Raw genomic sequence first — 13,470 nt, 5'->3', positions numbered from 1 at the left:
GTGAGCAGTCTTCTGCAATAAATTACAGTGAAGATTCTAGTATTTTTAAGCAAAAAGGCCCTGAGCTGTACACTGTATTTGAGAATGTGCTTGTGTGTAACCACACTATTGCTTTTCAGAGTCTTTATGTACACTGAGGTCGGTGTCTAAATGTGGAATCTTGTACACGCATGTATCTGACCCTGAGGCTGAACTTGTTAATGTTTTTCTGTTACGACTTCTTGGTAATCACAAAATGTGGGGAAAAAAATCTGATAATTTAGACAAAGCTTTTAATACTTTTTAAGTTGTGGGTTTGTTGGTTTTTTTTTTCCAGAGTAAAGGATGGGACAAACTTCTGTATTCTAGCAAGTAGAAAACAGTACAGTCTAGAACAGAGGGAGTAGAAAATCAGAATTTGTAAAAAAAAATAATCATAATAATATTTTTGGTAATCTGTCCTTTTGGTAGGCTCTGTAATCTAAGAAAAGATGGCAGATCCTTGGCAAGAATGTATGGATTATGCAGTTGATTTAGCGAGGAAAGCTGGGGAGGTGAGTATAAAGTCTTTAAAGATAATAACATTATTTATTAAGTCTAGTGTATATATAACTTTTGAAGGAGCTTGATGTGGGATGTTCTTCTGAGGAGCATTTTGTCAAAAACCTGAACATCACTGAACGATTCTGCTAATTTAAGTTCAAGATTGGAATGTCTTTCATGTTTACAGCTTGGTTAATTTAAGAAAACAACTTTGTGCTTCTTATTGGACCAGAGTCCAATTAAAGACTAAGGAGTATCTTTTGTTCTTTAAATGTGATTAGAAAAAGATAAATTAATTCTGGGTTGTGGTAAACAAAGAGCAGCTCTGTTTTTGCCCTTAAACTGCACCTTTCTACCTTACTATTTTACCACCTGAAAGTTGTTGACAGTCAAGTTTATAGAGTGGTTTGTTGGCACAAGGTGCCGTATCATGTTCATGAAGACAGCTTTACTTCTATAAATAAGAAGCATCCCTTGCGGTGGTGCTGCTTGGCCCGTTTGTGACCTGAGAGGACTCAGAACAAGAAAGAGTTTGTGCATCCTGGCAGAGCCTCAGCATAATAGTGGTTACCACATGTTCAGTTGTTGATAGTTCTGCTTGGTACATTTGAACGCTGTTGCAGCCAAACGAGATGGCACATGTACTGATTCTGTCCCCTGGAGCTGCAAAATCTGTAGAACATTGTCCCTGCAAAGACCTCATTAAAATCTTCCCTCAGAAAATCTTTCTAAGTTACAGCAAAATAACTTTGTGGACCATGAGTCATGGATTTTTGCTTGAGCTGATTCTAATAGTTTTAAGATCATAAATGCAAGTTCTTGCTAAAAATAGCTAACTTAAGCTCAGTCTTAAGTGTGTCATTCAACTCTGGTATTTAAATTTATAAATCTAAAACTTACCCAAACAAATAGAGCTCAGTGGATCTTTTTGTAGGACTTAGATTTAAGGTCATGTAAAAGTTTGTGCTGAGTAGGGAGACGGATGATGACAGATGATCGAAAGCCCGAGCTCCTGCAGTTAAATCCAGGTTTCGTCACTGCTTGCGTTTGTCTTTTGTATGTGCAGTGTGGAAAATTACAGTAAAAATTATACTCAATTTTTAAAAAAAAAGTAGTATTTCCCGTACTGTTAATGAAGAAAGATTTTTTTCTTGTTTTTCTTTTATTTTTTTTAACAGATAATCCGTGGAGCACTCAAAGAAGAAATATCAGTTATGACTAAAAGTTCACCAGTAGATCTAGTGACAGAAACTGATCAAAAAGTAGAAAACTTCATTATTTCTTTGATAAAAGAAAAGTATCCTTCTCATAGGTACGGCTTCTTATCAATACACTTTTGATAGAAGAAGGACAGGGGTGACTGGAAGAAGAAAACGCAAGGTTTATGATTTTGCTTGGTAAAATTTCATTACGATTGGCATGCTGAAAAGTTACAGAATTGTCCCTTATCCTCAATACATTAAGTATTTTAGAGTAGTAGCGGGTTGAAGTTTTGTCTTGGGCTGTTATAATAGAACAAGGTGTCCCAGGGTCTGTTGACATGAGTTTAGCCTTGTTTAGGCATATGCTGAAAGTGACTTCCAGTTGAGCCAGCTGTAAATAACTTCTCAGTTACTTGTGTTGGAGAATCAAAGGTAGCCCCAAGATATCAGAACCTGAATTTCTTTTCTGCTGTTGGTTGTCAAAACTAGCATGCCTTTGATGTCTGTGTTGAATGGGTCCCATGGAACTGAGTGTGCCTTTGGCAAATCTCATACAGTTTAAGAGCATCAAACATCCTTAAAAATATACGGCATCCTCTGATTCTGCATAACTGAAAGTCTATCGTACAAAATGCTGATTTTTTTTTTTTTAATTGATCTTCCCCTTCTTTTTTTCTCCCCGTGCCCCTCCTCCCCTCTGAAATAAATTTATTCTTGAAGGGTGAATTGTATGTATTTGACTTACTTTTACTTACTTGGGACTTCCTTTCCCATTTTTACATAATGGTTCGAGTTTTAATACAGTTTCTTTCAAGTAGGTTTCCTAATTTTTCTGTCATTTTCTTGGTGGTTTGCTTAGTGTAGCTGTATATACATAAGCTACAGTAGCATTACTGTAATAATAATACGTTATTATGTTATGAACATAATAAATATGCATAGAACCGGAACAACTGCAGTGATGCAAAATGTCAGTAACCTGAAGAAGATAGTGTAAGCACTTTCGGAATGGCCCTGGCAAAACAGTTTCTTGGTTAAAACAGTTAAACATTTTGGAATATTTTAAGCTTCTTTTTATACTAGATAATTGATACCACATTAGATATCTTAATGCTGAATTTCTTTTTCTCATGATTTACTCATCCACCTGTTATGTTATCTTGTAAATACTAGTCTGTACAGTAGAGCTAAGGAGGAACTGAATGGCCTGGGAAGGAGATGGGGGAGACAAGCGGAGCTGAACAGCCTAGAGGCCGCATGCATAATGACTATGCCAAATATTAATCAGTGCCAAGAAGTAGAATGAATACATATGACTATTCTGGGAAAATAATGAGTATGTATGTAATTGGATGATATAAGCTTTGGTTGAGGCAGCATATGGCATGCACGATAGGTGGAATGGTCCCCTGTGAATCTGGTGCAGCAGATAAAGAAATGCTGCTTCTTAATGCTACACTGGTGTTAAGGAGCTTCTTCCCTATTTAAGTAACACACCTAAATAACTACTCATGCTCTCTCTTCTGTTTGTGAAGATCGACTGCTTTTTGGGAACATGCTGTTTCTTTCTGAGCAATCGCCTTCACTTCCATAATTAATCATAAAACCCCTAATCAATACTAAGGGCCTTATTTGCTCACTCTCTTATTTGTTACTCTCAGCCATCCTCGTTTGACATGTTTGTAGAGGAAAGCATGTTCAATGCATGCTTTTCATAGGTTGAGTAATATGTGATAAATTTAACAACATGCAAAAGACATAGAAGAGAATTCCACCCACTTAGACTCATCCTAGTAATTTTGCAGTTCAAAACAAGTACTTCCATGAACACCAGAAATTGTGAAATTTGCATTTTTGTGGCATTGTGCCTTGTACATCCCTTGGGTTTAATATTATGGTTGAGAATGCATTCTGTTGTCTTCTACAGTAGGAGCTCTGGTTTGGATTTCACCCCTTTACCATGTTACCATTTTGTAAAGCTTGTACAGCTGAACAGTTTTGAGACTAACAGCTTCTATATTTGAGTTGAAATTGGACTACAGATCCAGTAGTTAGTGCAGTGGTCTAACCAGATGCACATGACCTTTCTTCAGTTAACACACAAGCTAAAATTAGTGGTTTATAGCACAAATAATCTGAAAGATATAAATAGCTACAAGTATTCTGACCAAACTTTAACGATGCTGTTAATGGAAAAAATGATGAAAACTTCAACATTCATAAATGGATATTAAAACATTCTTCTCTGCACCTATTGTGCTTGTCTTTGAGATCATAAATATTGATGCAGGCTTGGTCAGATGTGGGTGATGCTTTCCAGAAAAATTCTGTATTTCTTAGCTTTGTTCATACGTTCACTGGTGGTACAGAACCTGCATCTCACTTTAAGAATTTTAATTTCAAGAACAATGTTGTAATTCAAACATGTAAAACAATTTCTTTGTATTTTTAAAATGTTTGCTACTCTAGCTTCATCGGAGAAGAATCTGTTGCAGATGGAGAGGGCAGCAGTTTGACAGATAACCCCACATGGATTATAGACCCTATTGATGGAACCACCAACTTCGTACACAGGTCCACCTTTCATTTTTTTTATGTTAGCAACTTCAACTGATTACCTTTTTTCTTCAGTTCATGAAAGTAAGGGGTTTTTTTCACTTTTAAGTTGCTTTAAAAGAAATACTATGAATTTGTTAATAGGTACAAATTGCTATTTAACTTTATTGAGAGCCATTGGGCAGATCTTGTAATCATTGTAGTAGCTCACTCTAACCGACATCAGTTGTTCCGTGAGAGGCCCGTACTGTACAGCAGGGGTCAGCAGCCTTTGGCATGGGTGCCGAAAGTAGGTGGGCAGATTTTAACAGTAAAGCAATAAGACTCAGGAGTTGAAGCATCTTCAGAGAGGTGATGACAGCTCCAAGTGCTGATTTCTAAGACATTTCAAATTTGTTGAGATCCAGGAGGCAATACCATGAAAGCAAACAGAATTGACCAGTGATATGTTGCACCAGAATAAGGAGGGACCTTCAGTGTAATGCTGACTGCCTATTCATTCTGTCTTTGAAACAAGATAGATTTTGGCTCTGATGAGCTTTTCTGAGCATATTTCATTCGAAGTTTGAAGTGACTGCTGCCGTGTGCGCCATAGCTTTAAACAGCTGCTGAATCCTGATAAATAAAAAGTTAGCTTTAAGAGAAGAATCTGTTTTGCTGGATTTACAAACTTAAAGAAATCGGTATTTTTTGCAGGTAGTAATTAAAGCAATTTTTTTGAAACTGCAAATTTTGAAGAGTAGAAAATAATAACAAAACAAATTGATTGATCATTTAAAAACTTAGACTGGGACGCAGCTCACTCCCACTGCCTTCACTCTTCCTCCTGCATTCTTCCTTCTCACTTCAATATCTGTTCTTCTCGTTGCTTTCCTGGAGAAAGTGAAGGTGGTGAGGAGGGGTGAATTACTTCCTTTGGTGACAGCATTTTGGCCCGCTTGTTCTGTCTGAGAAAGGTTGGTAGCATAGAGGGTTGCTTGTCTTTTTTGGCTGTAAAATGACTGTCCCTAAGCTAGTAAACAGCTGTAACAGGGATGATGGTCCCTAAGCTGTAACAGGCTTAGTTTCAGTGTGTGGAAAAGTTTCTATTTTAAATGGTAATTGGTGTTGCTTGGTCTGTTTTTGTAGTAAATTGTGCAAGTTCCAGAAAACTGATATTTCCTATATAGTCCACGTTTCTTTCTGAGATATACATTACATTTAACTGAACAATGTTTTTATTAAGAGTAAGTGTAGTAATGAAAGAAGCATAGTATCTCGGTGTAAATTAGTGAAATGTTTTGTTTTGTAGGTTTCCATTTGTGGCAGTTTCAATTGGCTTTGTTGTAAACAAAAAGGTATACTTTTTATTACTTAATATCTAATCAATTAAAATCAAATCAATTCCTTGTTGCTAGCTATAACTGAGATTTGTGTTTTCACAGTAAGTAGGAAGAAAGAGAAAAAAACCTTAATGTATCTTGACTTCCTCTTACAGATAGAGTTTGGAATTGTGTATAGTTGTGTAGAAGACAAGATGTATACTGCCAGAAAAGGAAAAGGTGCATTTTGCAATGGTCAAAAGCTTCAAGTATCAGGCCAAGAAGGTAAGCTGAACTGAGAAGCTTATTTCTAATAGCTACGTTTATTTTGCAAACAAGGCAACAGCAGTTTTAGACCTAGATATATTTCTCTTTTTTAGCTCATAGTTTTGTTTTGTTAGACAGGCTTTTTTTTGGCCATGGTTTATTCAATTTTGAGAAAGCACTTTTATGTTCTCTTTGCATGTAACATGCTTGTGATCTTTGCAAAATCAGGACTTAGCAACTGAAGATTTTATTCTCTGTGTGTTGTGGGGCTTTTGTTTGTTTTTCATTCGCTGTGTGTCTGTAAACCCTCTGTGTTTGTTCTTGCAACTCTGTAACAAATCTGCCAAACAATTCAACTTCTTCCAGTGTGAACTAGTGATTTAAATCAGTATCACTCTTGTATACTTACTACCCTGTGTAAAGTAAACCTCACACTCACAGTGGGACATTTAAAGATCTGAGATCCATTCTAATTTTTATAGCAATAGTATTTTATCTGCTGATGGTATCAATTAATGTATGTGCACAATTGAGCCAGATCGTGCTTTGTTCGCTGTATTTTATTTTTTCCTGCCATTTTCCATGTAAGGACAGGTTTTTTTCATACATTCAGTATATGCAGTATTTATATTAAAATACCGTATTTTTATTCTGTCTTGTAAAAAAGCAATGAAGTAAAGTCTGCTGATTTCTGTTGTTATATATGTTATACTGTTGGAAAAGTGAGGTTTTGTTTCTTTTCCAGACATTACAAAATCCCTTTTAGTAACAGAATTGGGATCAAATCGTGATCCAGAGACTATGAAGATAATTCTTTCTAATATGGAAAGACTTCTCAGTATTCCTATTCATGGGTAAGATCCTTCCTATTTTTTTATATTTGCTGATAGTGTTGATATTGTAAATATGATCATTTTTAGGAAAGATTGGTTGCATTTCATTTGGCACCTTAAAAGTGGAGTATAATTTAAACAGGTTTGTCTGGTAGCTTCTACAGAGGAACTCTGAAGTGCATTTAGCTTTTTCAAGCTGGGACATACATAAAAGAACCCTAACAATCGGTATTGGAGAAGTGAAGCATGTTTGATTTTGTGGAACTAAGAAGTGTTGCATTTACTAAAAAGTTTAAAAAATGAATTACAGTTTTGTGCTTTTTTTTTCTTATTCCAGAAACACACAAGGAATAAAACTGTTTAAGCAGAAGCTCTATTACATTTCTCAGTTTCCTTTCCCTGTAGTAGAAAATTACTGTGTTTTTCATATGTATCAGAAGCCTAAAGCAGATTTGCCTTTCCTCTTTCAGCACTATACAATTTTTTTATATTTGTCCAAGTAGTTGAGATTGACCGTAAACTGCTCCCATTTTTGTTCTGTTCCCTGCTTCCTCTCCAGATAAGCCAAAGCCTACGTCTCCACAAACGACTTTATGTCTAAATGTGGCTTCATTATATGTTTTTTCGTTACTCAACCGTACTCATGTTTCTGATCTAAAAGGGGTTGTAGTTTCATGCTGATATTCTCAGGATTCTTGTTTTGACACTTAACGTGAATTTTTTCCTACTCTCAAGAAGTCTTCTGATGTCATTAAAAGAATATATGTTGAACTGTAAGTAGGGAATATTTTTTAGGTATGTTGTCACTTCAACTTTGGTATTTTATTTGTAAACAATAAATTCAGGTTGGAGTTGATTTAAGTTGCTTCTTGCAGTAACTTTGCTGTCAGTTGCAACTTACTGTACATTTTACTGATAACTGAAGTAACTGCAATCTGTGCTAGTCACACTTACTTACTAAGGGCAAAAACATTTCCAAAAGAAACTGAAGTTATCCAGACCAAATTTATGCCATGTAATTTTTTTTTTTTTTTGGTGATTGCTGCTGTTAGGATTTTTTGCGAGTCAGAGCTGCTTACTGAGCATCACCAGAGAAACTGAAGTAACTGCTTTTTAGGTTAAAAAGTTTTTTAAGATATATGTTCACTCTAAAAGAAGATTGTTTAATGGGAATCATAAATGTAATTTCTGGAAATTTGCTACTTTTGGAGAGCGTTTCAAGCTACTTAAGCAAAACTTCATTGCCAGTTTTTTATTTCTTTCACTACAGCATTCCAGTGTTCTCTCACTGAGTTCACTTTGCCTGTGATGCTTCTGTATTCTCCGTGCAGTGTACACAGACATTGCGACTTCTTTACAAACTGTTCTCAGTTAAAAAAACAACTACGTCTCTTTTAGGATTAGAGCCGTCGGTACAGCTGCTGTGAACATGTGCCTTGTGGCAACGGGTGGAGCTGATGCCTATTATGAAATGGGGATTCATTGCTGGGATATGGCAGGGGCTGGAATCATTATTACTGAAGCAGGTGGAGTGCTGCTAGATGTATCAGGTAAATACGTGGGCGTGCTTGAAACTCTTGTCCTTTTAAATAGCTCACTGGGAGAAAAACATAGCTGAAAGGAAAGGTAAAGAGGTTTTTCAGTACTCTTTCCAAGTTCCCACTAGTGAACAGAGTTCCCAACCAGTTGACATTGTCAATGTTCTTAAGTTAGGAGTCAACCTTTACTCACTTGGCTGAGCAACTGGAACAGTGAAAAAAGACAGTAAACATACACTGAAGAGAATTTAAATATAGCTCATATGAGGTACTTGTTATGTTAAATGCTTTTTTATCCAGGGACAAAACTTGGTTCTAAATAATAATGTATTGTTTACACTCTATTTTTTCCAATGCTCATGTTCTTACCAACTTTTAATTTTCTACAGTTACAAGTTAGTTACTTTGCTTGCTTTGATTTCTAGGTGGACCATTTGATTTAATGTCTCGAAGAATAATTGCAGCAAGTAGTCGAGCTATAGGAGAAAGAATAGCCAAAGCACTTCAAATAATTCCTCTGAAAAGGGATGATGCTACTAACTGAATGCTGAAGCTACACCTTAAATGTCATTATATAATGTTGTCTCGTGCTCCAGCGTGGTGGTTGTTCTACACCTTGAACCTGATAAAAAGTAGATTCAATGCTGATGTGACTGCTAAGTAGTGTTTTGCTGGACCAACATTCTTAAGTAAGCTTTCACTGTTAAGTCTTCTATTTAACATCACAGTTACACAGAGAGCTATAAAAAGAAGCAAATATATGCAACTAACATTTTCAGGTTTTTATACTACACTGGAAGGCATGGCAAGACACTCTTAGATGTATAGGTAAGTAAAAATCTAGTTCCGTAAGTGACAAAACAAAATCACTGTCTTAACACCAGGTCATCAGGTCTGATCCCGAATCCAAAAGATGAAGGCATCACTCTTTATCCAGTCTGTCGCTGTCTTGTCCGTTCTCTTCTTCAGTGTCATCAGTGTATTCATTTCATCACCTTGTTACAGTTTTTGTAGAGGTAGTTCACCCATTTGCAAACTTTTTTTAGTTGCTTGTAGTTTTCTCTCTAGAGCCTTTATTACTTAGCTGCCATTGTTTTTGTACTCATCCTTCTACCTACCTTATGGTAAATAAACACAATCTCTTCTTTAGGCTCCTTTGTGGCCAGTACACTTGCCAATTTGTTGAAGTTGCAAAAATAACAGCTGGTGCCAGAAAATATGTGCGTCTTCTAGAAATAAGATCTCAGCACACTTTCTGTCACCAAATGGTCTTACTCTAATTTAAGATAAAGTGTGATTTGCATTTGACCATTGGAATCAGCTGATACTAGGTCCTCTACCTTATTTTTGGCAGTTACAGTTCCTGTTAATTTTACTTGGATTTCTCCATGGATGAGTGTGTTTCAAAGTCTAAGGAATCATGAAAATCCAAGAGTTTTCAGTAACTCAGCTAGCAAAAAATTAAGGCCATAGTCCAGATTTTTTACATCATTTGCTGTAAGTTACGAAAGCAGTGATCAACCAGGATCACATTTCCGTTGTATTGCAGTGTACAGTCACAAAAGAAGATACACATCTAAACCTAAATGGTTTATAAATCTAAGAAATCGTAGTTATTTCATTTTTGATGCCAGTTGTTTTAAACTTAAAAAACTGTATTGGTTCTTTGAATTTTTGTATTTAAAATTGTTAGAAGTATCAGTTCACTGTTCAAATAATGAATGCACTTTAAAAAAAAAGATTTAACTTAGATCAGTTTTTAGAATGATTTTTCTGTGTCCTAAGTTTCCTATAAAAAGTTGTCTTATTGGCGGTCCAGTCAAGACACAGCAACACTTTGAAAACATGACTTTTTTTTGTACTGCAGTACCACTGTTTTTATTTTGGAAAATAGTTGAATTTGTCTTGAAGTTTCAACAGATCTCTTACTATAAATTTCAGTCTTTTATATCAGTTGATTTTTGCAGATTTTGCAGAAGTATTTAATCTGAAGTTGTATCTAATGCCAGATGATTAATGTTAGTGAGATTAGCCTGCTATTTGAAGGTCTTGTCAAAAAGCCAGACTTCCATTAATTTTAGTTTTTAAATTCCCGTTGACAAGGATAGAACCTTTTTGAGTATTTCACTGCAACGTCATTGCTGTAGATGATGTGGGATCATTGTTTCTTGAGAAGTCAGCCTGTTGAACTGTTTCTGTGGCTTTTGTATAAGAAATTCTACACAACTTTTAAAAACTGATTTATTTGTGAAATGGAGACGTCTGAAAAACCCTTGAGGTGGGAGGACACATTTGAAATAAACACGCTTTAGCAGCAGTGGATTCAGTTGTGCCTCCATTCTTTACGTTCGTCAGAGTACAGTGCTGGGTCCCGACAAGCTGGATTTGTGGGCTTCAAACTTTCTCTGAGTTGAACACATCCTCTTCTTGGTCGCTGATGTAATAGATCATAAACAGTTGTGCCTTTGGGTAAGTGGCTTTTAAGAGTGAATATTCCAACCCCTTCCAGTGGGATCATGGTACATTAATCATCTCCAGCCTCAGAGCTCAAGCTTTACGTGTTATCTTGCCTGTGATTTGTTTTGTAGGCCCACCAGCTGGTTGAAGCATGTAGCTTTCTTGCTGTTAGCATTCCTAATTTTCCTCTTTGAGATAAAAATTATGTTAATTTCCTGTCTTCGCTGTCTCACTATTTGTGTTGGAGACCAGCCAAAATTTTTCTACTTTATAAATGGCAACTTTTATCAGTTGTCTGCTTTCTTTTTAATTTCAGACTCCCTTTCAGGGGGATCGGAAGTCCCTGGTGTTTGCTACTTTGCTAAGCATTATCTGCTTGGATAACTCTTCATCTAATACGTGGCCAATCCCTTCATCATATGAAAGGACACCAAAACATAATTACATTTTCTTTTTAGTTCTGTGCTATTTTGGCACATTTTTCTAGTGTTTTTCAAAGTAAAACAGGGAAGTCATGATTGCTGTGTAATCAAAATGCTTTTGAGAGATTATATGAGTTGTAGTCTCCGAATGTTCGAAACAATAAAATACCTGGTTTTGTTGCCTTGAAAGATGGAGTGGCAGAGATTATAATCTTAGATTTTTTTTTTCCGTAACATAAAGTTATATATTTACAAGGTAGATTTTGCTGGGCAGTGAGACAATGGGAAAGGAAAATCAGTTACCACAGGTTGAACAGATAGACTGTAAAATTAAGATCATGAATATTCCTCATGAAGACATCAGCAGTCCGGTACAGAGGAAGCTTTCTTACACAGCTCTTCAGTGAATAAGTTGTGACTTCAGCTGGCAAATCCTAATGTGGTTTGAATCTGAACTCTGAGTGAAGATCACTCAAAACTTACAAGTGCAAGAAGGAGATCAGGCAGACAGATTCAGCAACTGGAGCAAGTGAAAAATTCCTAGAAATACTACAGGAATTTAAAGGTCCACATGGGCAAATTAAGCCAATATCTTCACCTTTACTTCAAGAATTTTGATGGTCAACATCATCACTTTAGTTGCTACAGAGCTTACTTAACAAAGGTCTTCAGGGTAGGGGTACTGATTTTTAGCCCGAAACTAAACCAATCAGTACTCTAAGGTAGGTAATACTGATTTTTAGCACTGATATGTGTGAAAAAGGGGAGGTAGCCTTGGTCTACTATCCTGGCTATCGTCCCTGTTCACTAGCCCTCTCCACTTTTTCATTTCCTGATAGTTTGTGATCGTTTTCTATGTCAACCTGCAAAGCTGTTCTCCTTGTTCAAAGCAGCGTGTTCCAGTAGATTCACTCCTTCAGAGCTTTTCCCAGCATGAAATACTGCCAGAGTCATAAAAGGCTTCAGGCTCTTGTCCAACCCGGTTAAGCAGCCCTGCAGAAAAATCCCTTCTCTGCTCCCCGCAATGAAATACGGACTGTTCCTCAAACTGTCTGTGACCCAAAGCTGTGGGTTTAATTCTGCATAGTCTAACGCCTAGGTGTGAACTGGATATTCTGACTAGATATAAAATGACAACCTGTGACCTCAGTATGAATCAATTTAAATAAGGGAGAACTCTGAGCTGCTTCTCATCCCCTCAAAGCCAGCTGCTAATTCGGCCTTATTCGTTACCTGTGAGTGAAGTAATTGCTTCACAAGTCTGATCCTAAAAGTGCTGACAGGCAGCTTTCCAACAGCACATTGGTTTTGGATCTACAGTGGTTGGCATGGCTTCCTTTGTTTGCACAAACTCCAGGCATCAGAAGAATATTGTCAGTGATGTGACACCTCTAGAGTCTCTTCCAGAGCCAGAGTCAGGCAGATCTCCTGGACAGTATAATCCATTTGATCTCTGGATTACTGCTTGTCCTGCACCAAAAGTGATGGTGAATACAGTCTCTTACATCACCCTTTGGTTTGAACAGTCTTCACACAAAGATCTGTAGCTTCTCAAAGATCAACAGGAGCTCCTGAAATGTCCTTGCTGTCTGCCTGCTACAACAACAGGGCGAACAAAATTGGACACACTTCAAAGCCATGTGCAACATCCGGAACAAACTGGAGGACTGCGCCCAGCTGAGAGCACATTATGGCACTGCATCGAAGAGCCACAAACTCTTGCCTGTTTGAGGAGAGTGGATTAGATCTCTCACAGTAGGGCAGAAATAATTGCCTAGTGCGTTTCGAGCTAGAGACCACACTTAAAATCAACTTACAAGCAGTTAATCCAGAGGAAGTTATGCTCCCTCAAGTACTTGAGAAGTGGTTTCATAGGAGCTCTTCCTCAACTTGCTGTGCTAAATTTTCCTCCTCTGCTGTCCTTTCGAGAGGTGATTTGGTACGATATTTATCCTGCCACTGTACGCACTGGAGTTCAGCCTCTGGCTGAATATAGAGCTTTAGCTGGAGCTCAGGAAGAAATGGAAACTCTGTGGCCTGTGGAAGAAGGGGCAGGTCACTGAGGATTGCTCTAAGGATTTTGTGAGGCTGTGCAGGGAGAAGATTAGAAAGGCTAAAGCCCAGCTTGAGCTTAGTCTGGCCACCGCCATAAAGGACAACAAAAAATGTTTCTATAAATACATCAACAGCAAAAGGAGAGCTAAGGAAAGTCTCCATCCTGTGCTGGATGCAAGGGGAAACACAGTGACCCAGGATGAGGAAAAGGCTGAGGTACTGAATGCCGCCTTTGCCTCAGTCTTTAATGGTCAGACCAGCTCACGGAGTGCTCAGCCTCTTGACGCAGAGGGCAGAGATGGGGAGTGGAAGCAAGG

General features: G+C 37.3%; 1 protein-coding gene across 1 annotated transcript; it reads left to right on the top strand.

Moving 5' to 3' along the window:
• Positions 1-372: 372 nt before the first annotated feature.
• On the top strand, positions 373-8,763 carry IMPA1 (inositol(myo)-1(or 4)-monophosphatase 1). The gene is made up of 8 exons (XM_010139799.1): positions 373-533; positions 1,701-1,834; positions 4,194-4,298; positions 5,572-5,617; positions 5,758-5,866; positions 6,594-6,702; positions 8,080-8,231; positions 8,645-8,763. The coding sequence occupies exons 1-8, from the start codon at positions 471-473 to the stop codon at positions 8,761-8,763; spliced, it is 837 nt and encodes a 278-aa protein (XP_010138101.1). The 5' UTR covers positions 373-470.
• Positions 8,764-13,470: the final 4,707 nt, after the last annotated feature.

The sequence above is a fragment of the Buceros rhinoceros genome, unplaced genomic scaffold, assembly GCF_000710305.1.
Source record: "Buceros rhinoceros silvestris isolate BGI_N320 unplaced genomic scaffold, ASM71030v1 scaffold17377, whole genome shotgun sequence".
NCBI classification, from domain to species: domain Eukaryota; kingdom Metazoa; phylum Chordata; class Aves; order Bucerotiformes; family Bucerotidae; genus Buceros; species Buceros rhinoceros.
The sequence above is the reverse complement of the archived record's forward strand: the minus strand, read 5'-3'. Positions and strand labels throughout refer to the sequence as shown.